Source organism: Osmerus eperlanus, chromosome 1 (assembly GCF_963692335.1).
Source record: "Osmerus eperlanus chromosome 1, fOsmEpe2.1, whole genome shotgun sequence".
In the NCBI taxonomy this organism is placed as follows: domain Eukaryota; kingdom Metazoa; phylum Chordata; class Actinopteri; order Osmeriformes; family Osmeridae; genus Osmerus; species Osmerus eperlanus.
Window position 1 is genome coordinate 9,782,364 of NC_085018.1, and position 19,579 is coordinate 9,801,942.

General features: G+C 47.5%; 1 protein-coding gene and 1 non-coding gene across 8 annotated transcripts in view; one reads left to right on the top strand and one right to left on the bottom strand.

Moving 5' to 3' along the window:
• Nucleotides 1-18,401, top strand: part of LOC134018113 (tensin-2-like) — a 41,365-nt gene extending 22,964 nt beyond the window's left edge. For 4 of the 7 annotated variants that reach the window (XM_062458062.1, XM_062458065.1, XM_062458067.1 and 1 more), the window contains 24 exons: nt 4,614-4,646; nt 4,825-4,874; nt 5,313-5,496; nt 6,128-6,178; nt 6,392-6,514; nt 7,226-7,290; nt 7,565-7,648; nt 7,865-7,977; nt 8,163-8,223; nt 8,483-8,558; nt 8,940-9,069; nt 9,660-9,725; nt 10,012-10,128; nt 10,592-12,016; nt 12,161-12,314; nt 12,509-13,566; nt 13,899-14,030; nt 14,435-14,527; nt 14,759-14,836; nt 14,980-15,057; nt 15,394-15,562; nt 15,919-15,987; nt 16,456-16,485; nt 16,718-18,401. In XM_062458062.1, the coding sequence (XP_062314046.1) occupies nt 4,614-4,646; nt 4,825-4,874; nt 5,313-5,496; nt 6,128-6,178; nt 6,392-6,514; nt 7,226-7,290; nt 7,565-7,648; nt 7,865-7,977; nt 8,163-8,223; nt 8,483-8,558; nt 8,940-9,069; nt 9,660-9,725; nt 10,012-10,128; nt 10,592-12,016; nt 12,161-12,314; nt 12,509-13,566; nt 13,899-14,030; nt 14,435-14,527; nt 14,759-14,836; nt 14,980-15,057; nt 15,394-15,562; nt 15,919-15,987; nt 16,456-16,485; nt 16,718-16,862 (4,584 nt within the window). In that variant the 3' untranslated portion in view covers nt 16,863-18,401. The remainder of the gene's footprint in view (nt 1-4,613; nt 4,647-4,824; nt 4,875-5,312; nt 5,497-6,127; nt 6,179-6,391; nt 6,515-7,225; nt 7,291-7,564; nt 7,649-7,864; nt 7,978-8,162; nt 8,224-8,482; nt 8,559-8,939; nt 9,070-9,659; nt 9,726-10,011; nt 10,129-10,591; nt 12,017-12,160; nt 12,315-12,508; nt 13,567-13,898; nt 14,031-14,434; nt 14,528-14,758; nt 14,837-14,979; nt 15,058-15,393; nt 15,563-15,918; nt 15,988-16,455; nt 16,486-16,717) is intronic. The other 3 variants (XM_062458063.1, XM_062458068.1, XM_062458064.1) reach the window with 2 other exon arrangements.
• A 359-nt stretch (nt 18,402-18,760) lies between these two features.
• trnaq-uug (transfer RNA glutamine (anticodon UUG)) lies at nt 18,761-18,832 on the bottom strand. Its single transcript has one exon. It is a non-coding gene; the product is annotated as a tRNA-Gln (tRNA).
• Between the last annotated feature and the right edge of the window lie 747 nt (nt 18,833-19,579).

Here is a 19,579-nt window from a genome sequence, read left to right on the forward strand (position 1 = left end):
ATACAAAGACTGAGTCTCATAGTTTCATGTCATGATACTTAACATTCTTGACAACTGAGAAAAACATGGATTGTTGTCCTGTTTGCCTGTACATCCACTGCTCTTATTCAAAAACGGTATTCGTAGTTGGTCTGCACACAGCCCATGTTTTAGGAACAGCCACATGTAGCAAACTAGTCAGTTAATCGGTCAGTCAGCCAGACAGCCAGTGCAGTGAACCAGTCAGTCCCTTGGGGTTGGAAGGCTAGCACCTCTGTAAGTAGTAGCTGACAAGCAAGGCAAACTGAACCAGATGGCCCCATGCCATGTTCCTGACTGACTGACTCCATGAACTAATGGCCACCCCCAGGCCAATACTGTGTGTTTGTGTTTAAGTTAAGTGTGTGTGTGTGTGTACACCGTATGCGTGTGTCTGTATGTAACATGTGTCTGTGTGTGTCTGTTAGCAATTCTCTGCTTCATGTAATGGTAACATATATGCAATAGACTTCATGTCATAGTTTTAACCTCTTCATGTAAGGAGTTCAAAGAAAGACAGTGAAGAGCATGTGTGTGGGTGGACGTTTGTGTCTGCTGTAAGCGTGTGTGCGAGTGTGTGTGTGTGTTAGCCGGTGACACTGTACCTCTTGTTGAGAGAGAGAGAGAGAGAGAGAGAGAGAGAGAGAGAGAGAGAGAGAGAGAGAGAGAGAGAGAGAGAGAGAGAGAGGGAGAAGCTTGCTCGCCTGTGTTCTCTCCAGTAGGCAGAACACGCACGTGCACATCTTGAGCGCAAAGCGCACGTGCACACGTGCACACGTGCCCCGTGCGGAAGGTCGACTTCCCGTGGTGTCCTGTTGCAAATTGCTTCCTGTTGACTCTTGTGTTGCCCATGCAGGAGACACCATCCCATCCAGCTCCAGTTTGCTCCACAGCCCCACTCCGGGGGGATGCTATCATGTCTGTCTGCTAACCTTCCTTCCTGACGCTTAGTCACCTACCTTGCATCCTTAACCACCGTGATTACGTCCATTAACAGAAGCCTCCTTCCTCTGTGGATGGGCCTCAAAACTCTCTCTTGACTCGATTTCCTGTGTGTAATAAATGCTCTCTACATGGGCTGCGCCATCATTATATGCCTTTGGATTTCTTTGGGGGGTGAGTTTGGGGATGTAAGACACATTCATGTGATAAAACCAATGATGTTCTCAATTGTGGGAACAATTGTGTTGTTGTTGTTGTTGTTATGGAATCTTAATCATGTTCAAGTGAAATATCATGGATCTATATTTGTTAAATACAACACATCTATTTATTTAGATGTTTATACATGGCATGGAGATATAACATGATACTGTATAACAGTATACTGTATACATTTGTATACATACAGTACTTATGTGTAGACATCAAATACTGTATATTGCTCTTTACAATCTGTCGTTCTCTCCCTCTCGTTCTGCCTCTCTAAATATAGTGTGAGACATTGCTGGTCCACTATGTCATAGAGAGTCATAGTGCCACCATTCTGCCAGAATGCTTGGCTAGCATGAGATGCAGTCATGTTGATCCTGACCGCGTGTCTATTTTATTATGTAATAGTTGCCGGAACTGACAGTAATGCTTACACAGATGCACCGCCCCAGACCACCCCCTACATCGTAACAGAGTCCAAGATTAGATTTGATTCACTGCAGTGACCCTCATGTCCTTTCTCGCTACCCCTCCCTTCCTCCTTGTCTTATATCTTCTCTCTTTCTCCCTCCCTCTCTCTCTCTCCTCTTAGTGTCCCTACCCACCTTTGTCCCATTCCTCTCTTTACAGCTCTTTTTCTCTCCTTCCCACCGACCATATCTTTCGCCCTCTGTTGTTTCTCTCTCTCTCTCTCTCTCTCTCTCTCTCTCTCTCTCTCTCTCTCTCTCTCTCTCTCTCTCTCTCTCTCTCTCTCTCTCTCTCTCGCTCTCGCTCTCGCTCTCTCTCCTTCTCCCTCTCGCGCTCTCTCTCTCTCTCTCTCTCTCTCTCTCTCTCTCTCTCTCTCTCTCTCTCTCTCTCTCTCTCTCTCTCTCTCCTCCTCCTCTTACCCCTTTCTCTCTCTCCTCCTCTCTCCCTGCAATAGCGTGTTAATCTGTTTTTTCGTCATTTAGAGCCAGAGTGATTTCAAGTCTCTAAGCAGGGATCTGCTGCTGTTTTGTGTTAAACTGGCTAATAACAATGTTTACTACAATAGCGACATCCCTCTTTCTTTCTTGCTCTCTTTCTCCCCATGGCTAAGTCTCTCTTTCTTTCTTTCTTTCTTTCTTTCTCTGTCTCCCTTCCCCTTCTTTTCGGACTCCCCCTTTTCTCTCTGCCTCTTTTTTTTGTCTCTCTCTGTTTCCCTCTCCATCTCTTTATCTTGCTCTTTATCTCTCCGTCTCTCTCTGCTCAGCGGTTAGCAATCAGGAGCTGGCCTCCCCTCCCCTCCCTTCCTTTCTTCATCTGTTTCACTCTTCCCACCGGTCGCTGCCACATGTCTTTTCTCTGTCCTCCTCTTCCTCAACTCATACCATCTCTCTTTTCCCCGTCTTTTATAGTTATTGCAGTCTTGGTGTCATTTCTGGGAGTTTAGAAACTTTTTGACACATTTCCTGACCTGTCCTGTCATTTACAGGAAGAATTGGTAGAATCAGACCTATTTTGGTTTTGTTCTCAAACTGTAGGAGGCCTAGTCAAATTAAACTTGATAGTTCCATGTTTGAAGAGAGGAGGAAGACGGCGTTTGTGGCCGTCAATGTCGGCATGTTGTGACTTTTCAGCGTCGGTGCGGTCCCTGTACATTGACGTTTGTCCAACCTCCTGAACAATAACAGGACTTAACCATGTGGTATTGATTTGAGAGTTTGGTGAACTGTTGTTCATCTGGTCTGTTTTATTGGTGCATTTGAGAATGTATTTGAATGTATGTGTGTGTGCACGCATGTGTGCATGTGTGTCTCGACCTACCAGCGCGTCACTGTCAGTGTGTTGGTGTACAGAACAATCTACAGCACTCGCAGATTCTCGGATTCACGTGTATCTCTTTGCATCTTTGCGTGTTCTTTGTTGTCTGTTTCATGTTTGTGTGTGAGTGTGGGTGAGGGAGAGCGAGCAAGCGAGCGAGGGAGAGCAATGAAGAGGGAGGTTTCTGTGCCTTCAGGAAACAGCTATCTAATTGCCAGCCAGGAAGATGTAATCTTGTTGGTGTTTATATTGGCTCTTCTCTCTCCCCATCCTTTCCCCATACACTCATCCACTATTTTCATCAGATGAGAGCAGGGAGGGAGAGTGGGAGGGAGGGATGGCACAGCAGTGCCATTTTTACCATCTTGCATGCCCTAAAAGAATGAACTGCATTCAATGGATGCCATTTTAAATGATGTCAAAATGGCATGCCTTATGAATAGCTTGTTGTACTCGAACGCGTCAACAAGAGTGGATGGGACGGTCCCATTAGGTATTTTCAGTCAAGGATATCCTATCACACATGCAAGTTATTACAATTTCAACAACAATTCCCACTTTACATCAGATATGTTCAATCTCATTCATCACAAAGGCCGAATCAGGAAACATGAAGGTTTCCGTTTCACTCCCAGAAAGTGAAACAAAGATAAGATTCCATTGGAAAAATGCATCCAGTTTGCCATGATAGAAAAGTGCTCGAAAGTCTTTTCAGCTTCTTAGTGAGCTTAATGCTGAAGTGACAGTGGCGTTTTCAACATGCCCTGCTAATAAATACCCACCTTATTATGGGTTATTCCACAAATGCACCTGTTAGCATTCCCCCGCTCAATAATATCAGGGTCAGAGGGGTCAGATCAGATTGTGCCACTCTCTCTCTCTCTCTCTGTGCATAGTTCAAAGGTCAAAGGTGACCGACTTTGACCCTTGTCTGTCAGCACCCAGAATACACGTCCTAGGAAAAGCTGGCATCCCAATACTGTATCTGTTGTCCTTCTGTTGTCCTCTTGCCTTTAAATATGCAGTGACTGGAGCCAGGGCTGCACAAATGACCTCAACGGAGCATATTTTACGACTCTTTGTGTGTGTGTGTGTGCATGTGTGTGTGTGTGTCTGCGTGTGTGTGGGTGTGTGGGTGGTTTGGCACACTTGTGAATTCTGGCTCAGTAACTCTGAACAAGGCTGTCAGAAGACTGCACACCACATGTGAAGCCCTCCTCATAATTCTCTCGCTATCTTTCTCCATCATACTCACTACCAGTCATTGCCAATAAATCATTATATTAAGTGCCGTTTCTCAGCCAAAGTAGCCCATAAGCACATAAAACTTGGAGCTGTACTTAAACATGATCTACTGTGGACAGTTTATTACTCCCCCACATCACTGTATCAGTGTGTGTGTGCAGCTATGTTGAGTGTGTGTGTGTGTGCTTGCGTGCCTCTATGAATGGGTGCTTGCGTGAGTGCCTCTGTGCTGATGTATACCTGTATGTAATAATTGTAACTTTGACTGTTTTTTCTTCGTGTAGCTTTGATTATGGGTGTGCGTAAGATATGGTGTGTGTGAACCCATCTGTGTGTGTACTCAAGAGCAGCCTATGTGTGTGTGTGTGTGTGTGTGTGTGAGGCTTTTCTAAACAATCTGTTGTCCTCTCATTCAGGCGACGTCCCCCTGTATTTCTGGCCCAGACCTGGTATGTTTACATGGAACTCCCACTGTACTGCATGAAATATTTCTATTTAAAAAAATCTGCTGTCCATCTTTTAATACAAGGAGTTCATTGTTTCTCTCTCTCTCTCTCTCTCTCTCTCTCTTCTCTCTCTCTCTCTCTCTCTCTCTCTCTCTCTCTCTCCTCTTTCTTTCTTTCTCAGCAGGGCTCCACCAAGTCTCAGTCACTCAAAAAGAGGGGCTCTCTATCCAGGTACGAAAATGTCTTCAAGCTCTTCTTCAACTGCGAGAACAAGCCCAGAACTCAGCTGATCATTGGGATGGGTTTTAGGGCTTCCATAAAGAAGGACTGAGTATGATTCCCAAGTAAACTTAGGAGCAAGACATACGAATCCTTTGTACAAAACTCTCAGTTCTTAAAAAATAGATGAGTGGAAAAAAGGAACAGTGGGTGCATAGCATTGTTGACAAGGGCTTGAGAGCAGATATGGCGCTGAGGAGGGCAATTCAGTGGGAAGGACAAAAGCATAAACATGAAAGGGAAAATAACCCCCCCCCCTGCTTCTTTCTGCTTCTTTCTACACCATCAGAAGTGGAGAGAAGTGATAGGGTGGGGGGGGGGGGAATATTCTTGACAAAAGTGAACGCATTGCTACAAGAGTTCCCTCTCTCTCTCTGTCTTCCTCTGCAGGACCAAGAGTGTGGAGAGGGTTATGGAGAGAGTGATGGAGAGACACTATGACTTCGACCTGACCTACATCACCGAGAGGATCATCTCCGTCTTCTTCCTTCCCGACCTGGACAACCAGCGTTACCGGGGCAACCTGCAGGAAGTGTTCTCCATGCTCAAGTCAAAACACCAAGACAAGTTCCTGGTCAGTCATTAAATAAGGAATTTAAGGAATTTAAGAATCTGCAGTTGGCGCGATTAGGTGACAAACTGTGTCTGTGTAGCAACTGCTAACGTCTTCGAATGAGAACTCGATAAATATATATAACGCATATATATCTGTTAATTTGAATTTTGTAAATATGACTTAGACACTAGCGTGTTTCTTTTATTATTAGGCTTTTTTCTGTATGTATTTACCCAGAATGGTTAGTGCTCCATGAATCTGAGTTATGCAAATCTATTGCATTGTACAATATGTAAAGTCAGATGAGATCATCTTAAAATGTGATGATCTTACTAGGCATTGTTAAGGATTCGTAACTATTCAACATTCGGCGCTTTTTATTTAATAATTTTATCTAATAAAATGTGTTTGTGTATTGGAATAACAAGTGTTTCTGACGAAGATTTGTGTTCAGTCATAGTCTGTGAGATTACCTAACATTCCAGTTTTTTAAACATATTTGTATTTTTATTTGTGTAAATGCATACAGTATAAATTTGAGACTCACAATTCGATTTGCTTGATATGTCCCCGAACACATGGTTTATTGGCTCTTCGATGTTGTCTAAAAGTATATTCAACCTTTAATAATTGCCTTTTTGTCTCCCAGCTCTTAAACTTGTCTGAGAAGCGTCATGACATTGCACGACTCAACCACAAGGTATGGACAGCTGTGTAGGAAGGAACCACATTTGGCTAACTTATCAACCGCAACCATTAAGTGACACACAAAGTTGCGTGTCAAGCTAAACTACATCAGTACACTACGTACTCTTACCTGTGTGTTTGTTGAGCACCTAGACATCATCCAATAAGAATCATTTCAAAGAAAACCGCCAGGGCGTTGACCGTCCCTCTTAATGCCCGTTTCCAGGTGCACGACTACGGGTGGCCCGACCTCCACGCCCCTCCCCTGGATAAGATCTGCTCCATGTGCAAGGCCATGGAGACCTGGCTGACCTCCGACCCCTGCAACGTGGTGGTCCTCCACTGCAAGGTCAGGACCTGGAATAAGCCTCGCAGCTTTGAACACTTTAGCTGCCGGTGCCGTTGGCTCGGTTTGGTCCTCGACCCTGACCCGTCCCCCCCTCCTCCATCCTGGCTGGACTGGGGGTGGGTGGGGGTGGTGGGGTGGGAAAGTGGGGGGGGGACGACTAACCCAGGCTGGAAAATGCGCTGCAGTACACAGAACCGTTTGTAATGCTAGCAGAAGCTAGCATCTTTTAAAAAAGGTTCCAGTTAGGTTCTCTGTAGAACCCTGTGGGGTTCTGTTTCACTCTATGGATCCCAGTTCCCAGTAAGTAGCCCCAGGTCTAGGGACCGGCCAATCAAAACTCTCTAATTTGGCACGAGGTCGGCGTTCATGTGACAGGATTGGGTAGTCACATTAGACTGATTGGATGTCGATCCGATTGCGTGGGACGGAATTTTCCAATCGCCCGGGGTTGAACTGGCCTCGTCCCATGAAACGTGAGCTCAGTGGTCAGGATGGTTTACCGACAGAAGACAGCCCAGAGTCTCCATCGATTAAGAGACGACTGTTACGTTCGTAGTTGTTCCGCCTCGTGTTGTGTTAGAAGGGGTCTTGCAGTTTTCCCGCACGTGCCACGCAAAAACACTCAATGTCATTCGCTTGTTTTGCACTCACACAACTCTGGGTTGTCTTTTATCTCTCCTTCACTCCTTCTCTCTTCTTCTTTCGTCAAAGGGAAACAAAGGGAAAACGGGGGTGATTGTGGCGGCCTACACACACTACAGCAAGATCTCTGCAGGGTAAAAACCTGTTTGTTTGTTTGGTTGCGTGTGTGTGTGCTTGTGCGTTTATTTGTGCGCGTTTCATTGGGAGATATGCAGCGCGTGCGCGTGTGCGCGTCTGAAAGGTGTAACATGTGTTTTGCATGTGGGGAACTGTACTGGCAGATGTGGTGTGCGAGTGTGTTTGTATTCACGTGAATGTTTGTGTGTGTTTCCACGCTACATGCTCCAAGTCGCGTTACCTGAGTTTGTGTGTGTGTGTGTGTGTTTGTGTGTGTGTGTGTGTGTGCAGGGCGGATCAGGCTCTCACCACCCTGGCCATGAGAAAGTTCTGTGAAGACAAAGTGTCCTCTTCTCTACAGCCCTCTCAAAACCGGTAGGAACTCTCGCTTTCTCTCTCCCTCTATCTGTCACTTGCCATCTCTTTCTTGCAATCTCTCCTTCGCTCTTTCTTTCTTTCTCCCACCCCCACCCCCCCGATCTCTCTTCCTTTCTGCGTCTGCCTCTTTCCCTCTCGCTCTCCCGCATTCTGTAGCGGGCATTTTTGTTAAGGCTTTCTCTCACAAACACATCCCCCCTCCCCAACCCCCAGGTACATCTACTACTTTGGCGGCCTGCTTTCGGGGGCCATCAAGATGAACAGCAGTCCCCTCTTCCTCCACCAGGTGCTCATCCCCAGCCTGCCCAACTTCCAGTCTGGCGGAGGTCGGTTCGGACTCAAACACACCGTATATCACTGCATGTTACTGTACTGTATACATGACCGACGGCGTGTCTGTTTCCATTCACTGCCATACAGTGGAGGGATAATCAACAAACTCTCCCTCCTTCCCTCATGCACACATACACACACACTCGCTCTCTCTCTATCTCTCTCTCTCTCCCTGCAGGCTACTATCCTTTCCTGAAGATTTACCAGTCTCTACAGCTCGTTTATACTTCTGGCATCTAGTAAGTATGTCATTAATAGCTCCTGTTCTTAACACTACAGTAGTGTGTTTCTGCACCCTGCTCCAAACAACACACACCCTCCCAGACTTTGTTTATATGTGTGACTGTTTGTGTATAGGTATGTGGCGAGCCTGGGTTTACTTGAAGCCGAATTGTGTTTACGTCTTTTGTACTATGTTGAGACATGTTTTGACTGGCTTTATGTGCGTTTTGATGGAGTGTACATGTGCTTTGGTGTGTGTGTGTGTGTGTGGCGTAGTGATCCGCAGAGCTCTAGGGCGAGGAAGCTGTGTGTGACCATAGAGCCTGCCCTCCTGCTGAAAGGAGACATCATGGTGAGGGAACCAACGTGGTTGCACCCAAAATGGCCACAGTGTTTTCAACTACGCCCCCTCATACACACACTCTTGACACAGTCTACAGACAATGTGTCCACCCACCTGTTCTGGCACCATACCACCCGACCCATCTGAAACATACCAGAAATGTATGTGCGAAAGGATGTCGTAAGGAAAGGATTTTTGAAAAAGGAGAAATTCCCCACTCTCGTATCTCCACTACGTTCTCTTCCCTACTCTCTCCTCACCAATCCTCTTTTTTCCTTTCTCTATTTCTTCTTTTGTTTCTTTTTCTCCCCTCATTCCCTCCCCTCTCGGTCCTTCCTCTTTCCTCCTTCCATCTGACCACCACCTTCTCCTCCTCCACCGTCCCTCCAGGTGAAATGCTACCACAGACGGTCGCGAGGCCCAGAGAGAGAGGTGGTGTTCAGGCTTCAGTTCCACACGTGCACGGTCCACGGAGCCCAGCTGTGGTTTGGGAAGGGAGAGCTGGATATGGCCTGTACAGGTAGCTACCAGGAGATGGGATAATGGGAGGGTAAGGGTGGGGGGGGGGGTGGATTTGAGTTGGGTTCAGGCAGAGCGTATGAACATGTTTTGTATCTAAAAGACACGATTGGCCTTCTGTGTGCACATTATTGGGGACCTTGAGAATATATCTTCATGCCATCATCTAGATGAGTTATTTGAGATAAAAATCGCTAAATTCTTCTGGCCTGTAGCTAGAGCAGAAAAGAAAAGGGTGAAACGTAATCTTCCCTGACGTCGATAACACAAATGACTCTGTGCAAGACGAGGATGACCTCAAATCCACTGTCAAATCACTTTTCCTCTAATAAAAAGAGCCATAAATTATTCAAAGCCTCATTTCACACACACTGTGATTTTAGTAAAACCGCAAAGCGGGTAAAAAAAAAAAATGACAAAGTCGGTTGAAAAGAACCCAAAAGCCCTCATGCCATGTCAAATGGCCTGAAATATACATGAGACACTCTGGCTGTTTCCACACGTAGTTCACGGGAGAGCACAGCAGAGGAGGTCTTGTGCTTGTCTCTGTGCATGCCGTCTCATTCTGCCGGTGTCGTTCGGCCCCTGCAGACGATCGCTTCCCTCCCGATGCCACCGTGGAGTTTGTCTTCTCCTGCGGCCCGGAGCCAACGAAAGGTGACGCTCGGAAGGGTGTGCGTTTGCGTATGTGTGCGAACGGTTACCTGTGTATCTGTGTGTGTGTGTGTGTGTTTGGAGATTTCCGTTTGCGTGGGCGTGCTCTGGTTATGCCATGGTTACGCACGAACGCATGTGTGAGTCTTTGTACAGGTATAAACGGAGCGAGCATGTATGTGTGCATATGCATATTGGTTCATTACGATTACTACCCCACTATTATTATTTTCTGCAGTTGGAAATCAACATGGCTGTTGTTCCCCCCCCCCCCCCCCCTTTCCGTCAGGTAAAGAGCACCACAAGAATGACCCCTCCGTCACCGTGGACTACAACACCGCTGACCCCGTTGTGCGCTGGGACTCTTACGAAAACTTCAACCTACGCCACCAGGACAGCATGGAAGGTGAGACACACGCACCTCTCTCTCTCTCTCCCTCCATTCTTCCACCATTCCATCCTTCTCTCTCTCTGTTTCTCTCCCATGTCGGTTTCTCCCTATCTGTTTCCCCTCTGTGTCTCTCTCATGCTGTCCTAGCACCAAGGCCGTAGCCATGGAGTCAACATTGGGGGAGGGGAGGAATTCAATTTGTTATGATAATTTGCCTGTCATAGCGTAGCACATTTATATTTGTATTTATGTTTTTATATCAGTATATTGCGGGGGACATTTTGACCAGATTTGAATAATATATATTGGGGGGGATGTGTCCCCCCCAATATATATTATGATTACAGCCTTGCCTAACACTCACACATACTCACAGAAGATGCATAATACTTGGCTACATTAGAACGTTTTAGAGCAAGTGGCACGCACACACTAACCTACAGGCACACGTCCACAAACCTCTCCCTCTGCGGCCCAGACATCGCCCACACGCGGGGTCCCCTGGACGGCAGCCTGTACGCCCAGGTGAAGAAGCGTAGAGGCCCAGACTCCACGGCCCCAGGGGCCCCCCGAGGTCCTTCAGGCAGCCCCACGGTGAAGCCTCCAGCCCAGCCCTCGGCCCTGAGCTCCGACTCGGGTCACTCCTCGGCTCCCTCCGACCACCTGGAAGACCCCCGTCGCTCCCCACCCGACCCCGGGCGAGAGGAGGCGGTGGGCTGCGTGCTGAGGAGAGGGGAGGGGGAGGACGGAGCGAGGGACAGGCTGAGGGCGAGCCGGAAAGAGAGGGACAGGGAGACGGCCATTTTGGATGACGGCGAACCGCAGACGCCCGAGGCGGCGTCGAGGCGCGAGCGGTCGTGTTGCGGTCGGACGGAGCGCGGCCACTGGTGTCAGAGATGCGGAGAGGCAGGCTGGGAGAGAGAACCGTGCCTGGCCAACGGTCACTGTCTGGACCGCTGCAACAGCACCAAGAACAACCCCAAAAGTCGAACGCTCCCCGCCTTACCGTCCAAATCGATGTCCCCGCCCCCTCACACTCCTCAGTCATGCCATCGCCACAGCGCCCACCCATTACCGGAGTTGCCATGGGAGCGCCCGCCTCCTCCTCTCCCTTGTCTTCATAGGCCGTGCTACCCGTACCCCGCCCCAGAACACGCCCATCCCCACTCCCTGTCCCTCCCAGCATCCAATAGGCTGTTCTGCGGAGGGGAGGAGTGTCCTCTCTTTCATTACTCCGCCCACGTCCCAACTCCTCGCCACTCCCACCAATCCCTGCCCTCAAGTCCGTATCGGGAAATGTTTTTCGGCCCTCCAGCTCCCACTAGCTGTCCGTGCAGGGAGTGCACCAACAGGAGAGAGCACCAGTCAGCTTCAACCAGGCACTTCCACCCCTTGCGCCCGGACCAATCCGAAAGCCTGCACTGGGCTCGGGAGGCGGGACTGAGGCAAGGGAGGGAGGGGCTAACGCTGTGGGAGACGGAACCCCCCTGGGAGATGGATAGAGACGCCGAGGCCTGGTACCGTCGTCAGGCCATGCCACCCTATCACGTGTGCCACTCCCCAGGGCAGGGTCAAACCCAGCTGGAGCAATCGCCTTTCGTCATGGACCCTCACATGGGGTACCCCTCTGTCCCCCACTCCCTGGTCGACGTGCGGGACAGGGGCAGCAGCGGGTACCACACGCCCCCGCACCCCCGCCACTCCTGCCCCTGCTCCCCTCTCCAAGCTTCCCCGGCCGAGAGCCACGAGAGCAGGGGCTACGGCTCGGGGTACCAGTCTGGGTCGGCCTCGCCCCTGCCACCTGGCGGCCCCCCCAACCCAGGAGCCTCTCCTGGGAGAGCGAAGCTGGCAGAGACCTCCTGTGGAACACACTACGAGCCCCAGCAGAAGCTCAAAGACACGGGTAAATATTACTACCGAGTCCCCTCGTGCCCTTGGTCCGACTTTGGGTTATTCTGGGTTGAACGTTGTTATGGTACCTAGTTCAGAAGTTGTGCTGGTGCCAAGGATCTGGTTTTCATCCTCTCTCGGTTTCTCTTGGCTGTAGGCAGTGCCTTGATAAATGAAACAAGTGCCGTGGACTCCATTTCCCAGGCTTCCGAGGGGAAGGTTGATGGACAGGCTGCCTGTCCCATACCTGTAGCGGACACTGACTCAGATTACACTTCCATCAGCAGTAGTCCCCCAAAGACTCATGGCAGGTTGGTATTCCATTCGGTTTGTCCAAACAGAACGTCAATAATGCACGTCAATAATTTAACAGATGGATTTTTGTCTGGGAATAGTTGTTTTGTTGCACAGGTATAACAGCAAGACAATGTTTTAACACTAAAGCTAATTGTTTTGCTTGAATATTTATAAAAATGACATTTTCACTTTATTTTCTCTCTTTCAGCAGTCAAAATAAGTCAGGCAGGAGTGTGTTGGAGGAGGAGAAGCAGGTTGAAATCATCCCCACATCTGTAGTAGTTCTTCCACAGCAAGAACCAGGCCAAAGCCACCAGGAGGTCCAAGAAACCTCTCCCTCTGTTGTTGTAGAGGCTAACGCTAGCAGCAACAGCACAGACAAGACTCCTGCCCAACCAGGAAACAGCCTAACAATGTCAGCAGTACAAAACCAAAGGAACACCACCAAAGAGTCTGCCCTAGATCCAGATATAAGCCAAAGTGACTCTCAGCTTCATAGTGTAAATTCACCTCCACCTACAGTGAAAGAAGGAGAGGCCAAGCTAACAGGAAGTACAGAGTTGTCTGCCCAATTAGAGACGGCAACCCAGACCGTTGTTGTCGCCGTCCAGCCAATCAGCTCTGTCCAAGTGCAGCTCAACGGCTCTACCCTCCCCTCCAGCAGCCCCCTGCCGCCCCGGGAAAGCAGTGTGGCATCCCTTAGCCCCGCCTCTTCCAGTAGTTCTACCCCCCTGCCTCCCGTTGGCAAGCTGGAGAGACGTCCCGCCCCCCAGCCTCCCTCATTGGACACCGACCAGTCCGGGCAGAGACTGACCCCAGAACGAGACAGAACATCAGAACTAAAACCGCCCTCGCCAGTGCAAGACGGGCACAACACACCTACCTTCCCCCTGGCGTCCTACTACTACCCCCTGCTGAACGTCCCCCACGTGCCATACACAGGCTACACCGCCGTCACCATCCCCCCCGCCCAGCCCCCTCTCCCCGAAAAGCGACGCCTCTCCTCCTTGCCGGGGTCCCCGAACGGCCCCCAAAACTCCCTCTTGAGAGCTTCCATGGGTCATTTGGGTGCGGGGCAGTCTTCCTACGCTAGCCCCCTCCACGTGACTTTCTCGACCCCCGCTGGAGTAGAGCAACCCCCATCTGGGAAGTGGGGAATGGCGCCCCCGGGTGGCAGGGAGGAGCAGATGGGTAGCAAGGTCAACGCCAAATTTGTCCAGGACAGCTCCAAGTACTGGTACAAGCCTGGCATCTCCAGAGACCAAGGTTAGTGGAACTATACAGAAGGGAGTGGGGTTGAAGTTGTAGTTGAGGTTCATAGTGACGTGGGAATATAAATTGTAGAACATTTAATAGCATTCAGTTAATATAGCTATTATTATTTGTGTGTTAATATACAGTGTTATATACATCTATTGAATACAACTTTTTAAGACCATGCTTATGCATGCAAGGTAATATCACCTCATTTGAGAAGGGAAAATAGATAAGTGTGTGTGTGTGTGTGGGGGGGGGGGTGTCACAACTTTCAACTTTATAGAAGCACCTGTGGTGACCATCTATCGTAAACCTGTCCTCACATTCTTGTCTCTCCATAGCGATAGCCGTGTTGAAGGACAAGCCGCCTGGCTCCTTCCTCATCCGAGATAGCAACTCCTTCCAGGGAGCGTACGGCCTGGCCCTCAAGGTGGCCACTCCTCCCCCTAACACCAACAGCACCTGCGGTAAAGGTAAGGATGGAGAAAGCAACTCCATGTTACGGGGTCTGGGTTTCAATGGGTCTGTGAGTTCTTCCACTTGAGTAAAATCCTACGCATGCTGACTCTCACAATGTTTGGTTAGTCAGCTTGCCAACATGTCGTAGCTTTGATTTGCAGGTTTCTTGAGGAAAGTAAAAAGGTTTGTGATTTCAATAATTGTAGGAAAGCTTTGAGATAAACCTGTTTGTGTAGTTGATGCTCTCCCTCCCTCCCTCCCTCTCTCTCTCCCTCCCTCCCTCCCTCCCTCCCTCCCTCCCTCCCTCCCTCCCTCCCTCCCTCCCTCCCTCCCTCCCTCCTCTCTGTCTTTGTTTCTCTCTCTCACCCCTCTCTCTGTTTCCTCCCTCCCTCTCTCTCTGTCTCCCTCTCTCTCTCAGGAGATCCTCAGGAGCAGCTGGTCAGACACTTCCTCATTGAGACTGGCTCTCGTGGAGTGAAGATTAAGGGCTGTCAGAATGAGTCCTGCTTCGGTGAGCTGATAGATAGCAGACAGTGTTGTAGTAACATCATTCTTCCACTAGAGGTCACGATTCTCCAACATTCAAGCGCTCCACATGTTCCTGACTTTCAGGAGCGCTTTCGGATCTCCCCACAATAACATTTTCTCCCATTGGCTCTTTCCCTTGCTGTTCTACTAATTTTTTCCACTCGTCTTCTGCATTCGTTTATTGTCTACCCCTCTCTCTCTCTTCACATTTCAGGAAGTTTGTCAGCGCTCGTTTACCAGCACTCCATCACTCCGATCTCCTTACCCTGTGCACTGCGCATCCCAGAGAAAGGTAAACAGACACAATTCTTCGATGGAAATGGAACGTTTTTATCTAGTCTTGTCCGTTTCAATTCCAATTTGGGGACGGCACACATGTTCTAAGGTTGTGTGGTAACTAGGCGTCCTGGGTGTGTCCTTGCTCTGGGCTTTCAGATTTTGTGGGTGAGCTGCAGCTGATGCAGAGTGGCACCAACACCAGCACCGCCGCAGACCTTCTCAAGCAGGGAGCAGGTCAGTCCCCACATTGCCTTCCAGCCCTGAATATACTGCGTATTAGTGCTCGCTGGGAAAGGTAGCTCCAAAAGCCCCTGTCAAACCAGTCAGTCTCCCAAACTGTGTCATGCTGAGATTGACCTGAATTGCCTCTCTATAAATCTGACTTCTGATTTGAATATGGTCACTCGAAATACAGATGCGATGCTCGCTTCGACCAGCAGGCTGCTCCAACGACCTTAATACCCGGTGGTTATAATAACATATAGCACGTGTCAACCGGTGTGACCCGGTTATATATTTGTAATAACTCTGTGCGACTTATCCAGGTTAAACCATAGTTTCCTTCCTCAGCCTGTAACGTGCTGTACCTGAACTCCGTGGAGACCGAGTCATTGACGGGCCCTCAGGCCATCTCCAAGGCGACCAGTTGCACTTTGACCCAGAGTCCTCGTCCGACCCCCACAGTGGTCCACTTCAAGGTGTCCACGCAGGGCATCACGCTGACGGACAGCCAGAGAAGGTACACCTGGTCTGGGTTCTGCCCTCAGGAAACTGGCCCTAACCTGTTTTTGAGACCCAGCGCTCACCGACATATCCATTTGTAGAGATTTGCGCTGCTTTTCGAATTGGCCGTGTGTGATGCGTTTGATGGCTGTAATGACTATAGCAAATATGCTGTTATTAAACATAGGTGTCCTCATTTTATATGGTTTTAATGCAGGCAACAACAGAAGCTTATTTATAACTTTCCGCAAGTGGTAATGCCCACATTTTTCTAACTCTCTGTGTCTACACCAGACTCTGTTATAACTTTCTCTGTTCTCCCGTCCACCCCTTCCTCATTCTCCCTCCCCCTTTCTCTTCCTGTCCTTGTAGATTGTTTTTTAGGAGACACTACCCCATCAACAGTGTAACATTCAGCAGTGTGGATCCTCAGGATCGGAGGTGAGCGGGATGAGCTGGGAAATCTGTGCCAGCCCACACACACACATACACACACACGCATCCCGTAGTGTAGCCGTGAGTGTATATACAGCATCCTGGCTTAAATAGGCACTTATGAGAAAATTCATTTCCATTGTTAATTGCTTTAGAATCTGTGTTGTATTGTGATTGGGGGACTGGATCCCATTTCAGCAGTTGTCCCAGTGGAAGTGGTATTGATCCCAACCTTGACACGGCTGATTGTCTCTGTTAAAAAATTTAGAATGGCTGAATACTGCAATACTAACAACTGAGTCTTGTGTTGATGTATCTTGTTCCATAGTTTGAGACTCTCTTAGTGTGCCTCTCTTCCTCTTGTAAGTTGAATAACCCTGTGCACGTCCCTGCTATGTGTGACTCTTTGTATGTGCTATTTGTGTCCGTGTAATTCTAAGCCTTGTGCCTCTTGTCTATATATCTGTGCTTCAGGTGGACTAAGTCTGATAGCACGTCTAGCAAGTAAGTGCTTGTCTTCTTGTATGTGAGTGTGTGTGTGTGTGTATGTCCTTTCAAAAGTCCCATGGCGTTTTGTGCAAACTCTCTTTGTCATCTTCGATCAGAAACCCCCCACATGCTGTTGTACTGTCCGACTCTCCCTTGAACGGTCCCCTTCGAATTGCAAGGCATTTCTCATCGTGTTGTATTGAACTTTCCCTTCACTTGTCCCACTTCCTGTGTTCCTCGAACGCAGGGTGTTCGGCTTCGTGGCAAGGCGGACAGGCAGCGCGTCGGAGAACGTGTGTCACCTGTTTGCGGAGATGGATCCCGATCAGCCTGCCGTGGCCATAGTCAACTTTATCAACAAGGTCATGCTGGGGCCTCAGCAGAGACGCTGAGGAGGGGAGGGGGAGACCGGGACGGTTATCCACGGTTCTTGGGAAACAGGTTGTAGTTTTGTTTGTGTGCGTGTGGTGGGATATGTTTGCGTGAGAGGATGAGGATGGGGGAGGTTTGTGAAGAAGAGAGTGGAGGTGAATCGTGTGTGTGTGCGTGTTTATGGATGTGAAATCAGTCGGTCCTTGTGCGGGTGGGCATGAGAAAGCTGTTTCATGCAGATGGGCAAAGACTGACTTTATGGTCTTTCATTTGCCAACACGGAGACGGTGGTAGAGAATTATACTCATCCTAATTCAATATTCAAATGTATTTTTTATCTAAGCGAGTTTTGAAAAAGAATGTCTAGTTTAGTTGTTTTTTTTTACACTGCCATTTTTATATGAAGTGCAAGACTTCGTCATGTTAGAAAGAATGTGGTCTGACATGGGCAAGCCTTATCAAGCTTATTAGTGACTGACAATCCATTTGCACATAAGCAGATTATATAAATTTTTCCTTTCAGTATTTAGTTGGTCTAAAGTAAGCCTCTTTGAGAGGTCAACACAGAAGCTCCCATGGCAGGGACATGTGTATTGCTTGAAAGGTACTGTATGTATTCATTTGTATTCTGAATGTTGGACTGTGGTCAGTTTTTTATCAATCAACCAAAGATTTTTTGTGGTATTTAGACACAGAGGAAAGTCAATTTATTGAAAAATATGATAGCGTCGATATTTGATTAAATCCTCCAGTAAATAATACAACATTTCAACACCTTGCATACCACATAGCATTATGTCCAAAAGCGCCTTTCTTTGCGCCCTGTTATTCCTTATGATTAAACAGAATAAACTTGGACCATGGTGATTCTGAAAAAGCAAAACTTAAAATATAATGCAGATGGAATCAATCGGCATTTATGTGGCCATGGCCTTAGCAGACAAATATTGCGACAGTGAAGGCTATATTGTAGTGCAAAAGATTCTAAAACACAAAATAAAAAACTGTGTTATTAGCCATTTTTTTTTATTAAGCAGAAAAATGCTTTTGGTATTTCAAGCACAACTACACATGACGTCAGTGTTGGCGAGTGTTACAGTACTTTAACTGCACTGTATTATTCATTTAGATCTACACATCATGCAGTTACATTATGCCAAAGTTTGAGTTCCTTATTATAGGTTTGTATTACATTTTTGTTTTTGGATATAGATCAACTTTTTCATAGTCTGCTATTCGTCAGATCACTGTCGAAATAGTGAATCAACTGAGAAAGAAAGCTTTATATTCAAGTGTGTTTAACGCTGCCACAAATCAAGCCAAAGTCATTTATAAAAAGCACTCAAGTTTTCGAAGGCCTGCTGCTTGTTGCCATAAAGTGTTTTTCAAGACAAAATCTTTGCAAGATTTAGGCAGCAACTGTGTTTGTTTGTATTTTTATATGGACCTTTATATGACAAAAATATCTAATATATTTTCATCCTATGTTAAAGTGTATAGTGCAGAAGAGTAGAGTAAGTAATTTGACTGAAAATGAAGCAAATAAAATGTCAAACCAATTGTGTCACATGTTCACTGATGCACTTACATACATACATGCATTTTCTCTCCACATAGCCCACCTCTGCATTGTATGCAAACATATTGCCTATTTTACACCATAATAGAAATCTCAAACATGCACTAAAATAAAAGTAACAGTTATTTATGGATCTACATCCAAACATCACCCCAAAAAGTCACCCCATGATAGTCATTTCAAAAGAATTGAGAACTCTTTCTGCATCCTCTGAACAATTGACATTCTTCTTGAGTATAACATTATAACGATGCTATATATATATAACTATTTCCGTATACGCCTTCACCTGTCAGTAACGTTATATAATCACGATACAATTGGCATCTTAAAAGGAAGAGGTCCCACCGAGATTTGAACTCGGATCGCTGGATTCAAAGTCCAGAGTGCTAACCATTACACCATGGGACCACTCTCAGTTGAAACCTCAGAAATCAATGCATTTGAACGTTGACGTGACACAATCAGGCATTTTGACGAAAATCTGGAATGCAGCTTGCACGTTTTAATGAGTGCGTACTTTGCTGTGGTCAAGGTAGCTAGCTATCAGGTTAGCTATTAACCAACCCTTCCTATAGCCTAATGTGCTACAAGCACTGCGCTATCCAACTATTGCTATGCTAGCTATCCTCGTGGTAGCTAGGCTAACGTTACCTATAGCAATATCGTTTTGTTGAAACTAAAGAAAACCGTCAGAAACGTTTAGTTGGCTTTCCTCTATTAACATATTTAACAACTAGGTCCTGAAAATTACATGTGGCAAAAGCCTATTTGTAGAAATACGATGTCACAAGATGCAACTAGCTAGATGTAGCCTGTTAGCTTTAGCTGGCTAGCAAGACGTGAGCTAGTATGCGCCGCTAACCTGCCATGCAGATAAATAAAATACATACGTTAAACTGAAAATACTAAAACGACGCTAATGCTAACCGACAGTTCTCGTTAAATATTTACAACGTGGCTAAATCAGTCAGTCGACGCGTAGCAAAATGAGTCCTTGCAAAACGCCAGTGAGACGACACAGTGCGTGTTGTGCGTGTGTTGTTGGAGATAACAGGACGTAAGTGTTGCACCAAGTCACAAGGACTACAGAGGGCGTCAAAGGCCATACGTTCTACACATAAATCAGTGATGTTCAAAATTTGACTGTCCAACCGT